Genomic DNA, 4899 nt, shown 5'->3' with positions numbered 1-4899 from the left:
TCCGTTTTCTTGCGACTTTGCTAGCCAAAAAAGTCTTTAAAAAGAAGGTAACAATATTAAAACTAAACACTGCTATAAAAGTTGAAATTTATAATTAGTGACTCGCTTATTCTTTTGACATTAATTTGGATCATCTCTTGTTGCATTGATTTAATTTTACCAATAAATCATCTCTTTTTTAAAAAAAGTTAATTATCTCTTTTAACAGGTGAATCCATACATTCCCGATTTCAAGCTGGCTGTCGAGCATTTCTGCATCCACGCAGGAGGGAGAGCGGTGCTAGATGAGTTGCAGAAAAGCCTTCACCTTAGTGAATGGCACATGGAGCCTGCCAGGATGACTCTTAACAGGTTTGGGAATACTTCCAGTTCTTCTTTGTGGTATGAACCTGCTTACTCGGAAGCTAAAGGAAGGGTGAAGAAAGGTGACAGGATATGGCAAATTGGGTTCGGATCAGGATTCAAGTGTAACAGTGCTGCTTGGAGAGCGATAAGAAGGATCAATCCAACCGTAGAAATGAATCCCTGGAGGGATGAAATTGACGATTTCCCTGTCCATGTTCCGAAAGTTGAACCCATTTTCTGTCAAATTAAAACAATTTGCAATCCATGATTTTGTGTGTTTGGTAAGAACAAAAAAAGGAAATAGAATATGCTATTTTCTGTTCCTTCTTTCATTTGGTAGGAGGAAAATAAGAGAAAGAAAAGATGGATAGATTTGTATAGTTTCAAATCTAATCCTTTTTAAATTTGAAATAAAACACTACTTTTACATAAATTAATTATTTTGTTTACAATTCTACTCCGATTCTCTTTCTTTCATCTTTTACATCAAACATAACAAATATGACACCTTTTTAACACCACTTCAAAATATTTATGTGTTTAAAATATTTCATTTTAACTAATACGTGATTTCTCGTATCACTATTTTAATATTTTCACATGTGTACATACACAATGAGCCTATCATGTAACATGAACTTCACGTATAAGAATGATGGACTTATGGGGTGGCTTGAATATCACATCGACAAACAAAGACAACTTATACTTTAACACCATGTTAAATGTTAGAACAAACATTTAATTTAAAACTAATTAACAATAGGTAAAATGACCCTTTTTATATTAACTAGAGTATAACCCGTGTTGTGCATTCACAATACAATTATTCGATATATGAATAAAATATAAAATTAATTTACATTAATAATAAAGATAACTGTCTAAAAGTAAGTACTAAACCATTGTATCATTTACAAACATGAAATTCTATTATAATTTGTAAAAATTAATAGATATTTTGATGATTATCTGTCGAGTTAACTTGGAGACTACTGCGATATTAAAAACATATATCAAAATTCACAAATAGTGCTATTTTTCCTATTAAAAACAAAGTAAGTTAATATATATATGTATATGTATATTAGTTACATGTAAAATAGTTTAAAGTGAAAACAAAAATAACAAATATAGCAAAAAAAAAATTAGAGATTTGGTTCGAAAGATAAATGAGTTGAGAAAATAGAAAGAAACAAAAGAAGAAAAACAAAGAAAATGGGGAAGAAAGGGATGAAGAGAAAAACTAAAGTGAAAACTCTAAACAAGAAAGGGACAAACAATCCTAGAAAGAGAAACCAAAAACCTTATAAATTTAAAACAATATATACTAATCAATTGTATTCTTGAAAACTAATCCAAAGACCACATCAATTTAAAGAATAAAAAAATTCATGCATAAAAAAAACCATGGGTAGTTCATATTTACTTATGCGACAATGTTTTCTAAAAAATGATAAAATTGTAAATGTAATCAATAAAGAAATTAAACATTAATAAAAAGAATAATAAAAATTTAAAAAAAAAAGAGAGAAAAACTAACCAAATCCCAAAACTCATTAAATCTGCAACTTGATAATATTCTATCAATATGGTTTTAGTAATATACAATTATAAAGTGAATGGTGGACCCATATTATGTTTTGAAAAAATACATTTATTTATGATATTTTTGAATATTTAGAAAATAATTACAAAAAATATATCAAATGAGTTGAAAAATAAACATATAGCAAAATTAAGAATTTAAAAACTTAGATGAAAGGCTTCTAGTTTTTGTATGGAAGCAACAATATTATAAGAATAAAAATAATAAAGAAACTCATGAAATTAAGAAATAAAATAAGAACAAGATATAAAATACCTTTTGAAATAATTATAATTGGAAGTTATCTTAAACCTGTAAAAACTAAGATTGTACAACAGAATAAAGCAACACTAATCAATCGTAATCCAAAAATCAAATCAACTTAAAAAACAAAAAAAAAATTCATGCATTAAAAAATTAACAACAAATGTTTATTCGTATGACAATTTTTCTAAAAAAAAAGACAAAATTGTAAATATTATCAATAAAGAAATAAAATATTAAGAAATGATAACAAAAATTTTAAAAAAGAGAAAAACTAAATAAAGAATTCAATCTCAAAACTTACAAAAAAAATACCGGTCTATTTTGTTTCAACTTTTCTTTTTCCTTTTTCGTTTTTTTTCCTTTCTAATAAATCATGCTCTCCATGGTCTCTCGATTAAGATGCCTTGAACATTAGCATAAATAAAATATCTTCAAAATTAATAATGATAATTAAACAAAATAAAAGAAATAACATACAATAATCAATGAAGAACCAATAACAAAATTACAACGAGGAACAAGACCAAAAATCAATTATGCAACCTAAAATCCATAAATCCAAAAACATTAAAAAAAACAAAAATAGACCAAAAATAGGAATGAAAGAAAGAAACCCAACAACCAATTTCTGACTTAAAGAAAAATTAAACAAAATAACACTATAAACAGCCAAAATCTATATTATTAAGCAATATGTTGAAGGTATATGTTCTTTTAATTAATAAATTAATATGAAAAAATATATATTTAGACTAATGAATGAACAATTAATAAGAAAGAAAGAAATGAAAACAGAGATTTGGATCTGAGTTAGAGACGGTGCGGATGAGGAGGGCCCTATCTACCCACGCCCACCAATGCCATCCCCCAGCCAGGCCTTACCTTACTAGTCGCCTTTATTGAACCAGTTCGGTAAAATTAGGCACATAATTAACTCATGCTAGAGAAAAGATTGATGCCTAATTTGTCAATATAGCCGTCCATAAAATCTTATACATCTAGTGGCTATACCTACAAGATTTGATTTGATTTGATTTGCCTTGTTCAAATGAGGCGAAATATGGGCATTTTTCAATCTTTATTTGTATATCATATTTTTTCCGCTGCTTGTAAGGCCTATAAATTAAGGCAGAACCAAGAGATAATGAATAGTGACAGTCGTGATATCTCAATTTTTAATTTTTTATTATTATATTAATAAAATTTAGAATTTATATAAAATAATTTTTATAATTATTTTTTAATTATCTCTCATGTTAAATTCAAGATTTCTCATTATCTATAAATAACTTCACACATTTCCAAGAGTTGTACGGCAATCAATATTGGTCTTTTCTCCCTTTCTCACTAATAAGGTTATGTCTTGCCTAGGCTTGGCCATAAACTCTTGTTAGATTAGATGGCGGATGTAGGGGAGCCGAAGTTGGAGCGTGAACCTGACCCAATCCGAGTTCGGCCTGGTCATAGAAGAAAGAATAAAATAGTCAAACTTGTTGAGCTTGGTTGCCATTACTTAGTTTCCAACGTTTTGCACCTGTCGCTCATGGCCCTCTTTGGCATCATCTTTGCTCGTTTTCCAACGTTTTCTATTGAAGATTTCATGCAGCATAGTGACAATGAGAGATTCAATCACGTAACAGTAATTCTAATATCGGCTTCCCTTGTTTTCTTAGCTACGCTTTACTTCAAAACTCGGCCAAGTAAAGTTTACCTAGTGAACTTCGCATGTTACAAGCCTGACGCAACCCAAATTTGTAGTAAAGAACATGCTATACAGATATCCGTATGGAGTGGGAAATTCACGGAAGAAAGTATGGCCTTTGGAAAGAAAATTTTTGAAAGGTCAGGGATGGGTCAGAAAACATATTTCCCAAAATCTTTAATGAAGGTTCCACTTACAAAGTCTATGACAGAAGCGAGGAATGAAGCAGAGGCAGCTATGTTTGGAGCAATCGATGAACTGTTGGGAAAGACGAGGATTAAGCCCAGAGATATTAGAATTCTTGTGGTGAATTGTTCTTTGTTCAATCCAATTCCATCTCTCTCGGCCGTGGTTGTGAATCGATACAAGCTTAGAGAAAACATTTTAAGCTATAATCTCGGTGGAATGGGTTGTAGTGCCGGACTCATCTCTATAGACCTTGCCAAACAACTCCTAAAGGTTTGCCAGTATAAGTACTATTATTATGTACAAATATAATTATGTTTATCCTCTCCAAAAAGAACTGATCATTTAAATTTAAGCAAATTTAAACATGTTAAAATACATGCATGGTACATCTATACGTGAACGCGATTGATATAGGAATAAAGATGAAATCGCTTAGAATTTGTTTTCGCATTTCATTTAACAGGTCCACCCCTACTCTTATGCCTTGGTTGTCAGTACCGAAAACATCACTCATGGCTCGTATTTTGGCAACAATCGATCAATGCTCCTCTCGAATTGTCTGTTCAGGGTGGGTGGAGCTGCAATCCTTTTATCAAACCTATCATCTGACCGCCATCGCTCAAAATATGAACTCGTTCACACCCTTCGCACCAATGAAGCGGCTAAAGACAGAAGCTACAAATGTGTATTCCAACAAGATGATGAAGAGGGAATCATTGGCGTCACGCTCTCAAAAGATCTCGTGGTGGCTGCAGGGGAAGCCCTGAAAAGGAATATCACGACGCTAGGGCCATTGGTTCTTCCCGTG

General features: G+C 31.0%; 1 protein-coding gene and 1 pseudogene across 1 annotated transcript in view; both read left to right on the top strand.

Annotated features, from left to right (window-relative positions):
• The first annotated feature begins 208 nt into the window (after window positions 1–208).
• LOC110421258 (3-ketoacyl-CoA synthase 11 pseudogene) lies at window positions 209–3042 on the top strand (annotated as a pseudogene).
• Window positions 3043–3483: 441 nt separating this feature from the next.
• Window positions 3484–4899, top strand: part of LOC110421245 (3-ketoacyl-CoA synthase 11-like) — a 1944-nt gene continuing 528 nt past the window's right edge. The window contains exons 1-2 of the mRNA XM_021434782.2: window positions 3484–4361; window positions 4555–4899. The exon at window positions 4555–4899 is cut by the window's right edge and continues 528 nt beyond it. Of these exons, the coding sequence (XP_021290457.1) occupies window positions 3600–4361; window positions 4555–4899 (1107 nt within the window). The 5' untranslated portion in view covers window positions 3484–3599. The remainder of the gene's footprint in view (window positions 4362–4554) is intronic.

The sequence above is a fragment of the Theobroma umbraticum genome, unplaced genomic scaffold (genome assembly GCF_002168275.2).
Source record: "Theobroma umbraticum cultivar Fairchild unplaced genomic scaffold, ASM216827v3 scaffold_130.0, whole genome shotgun sequence".
NCBI lineage: Eukaryota > Viridiplantae > Streptophyta > Magnoliopsida > Malvales > Malvaceae > Theobroma > Theobroma umbraticum.
Note: the sequence above shows the minus strand (reverse complement) of the source record. Positions and strands in the feature narration are given on the sequence as shown.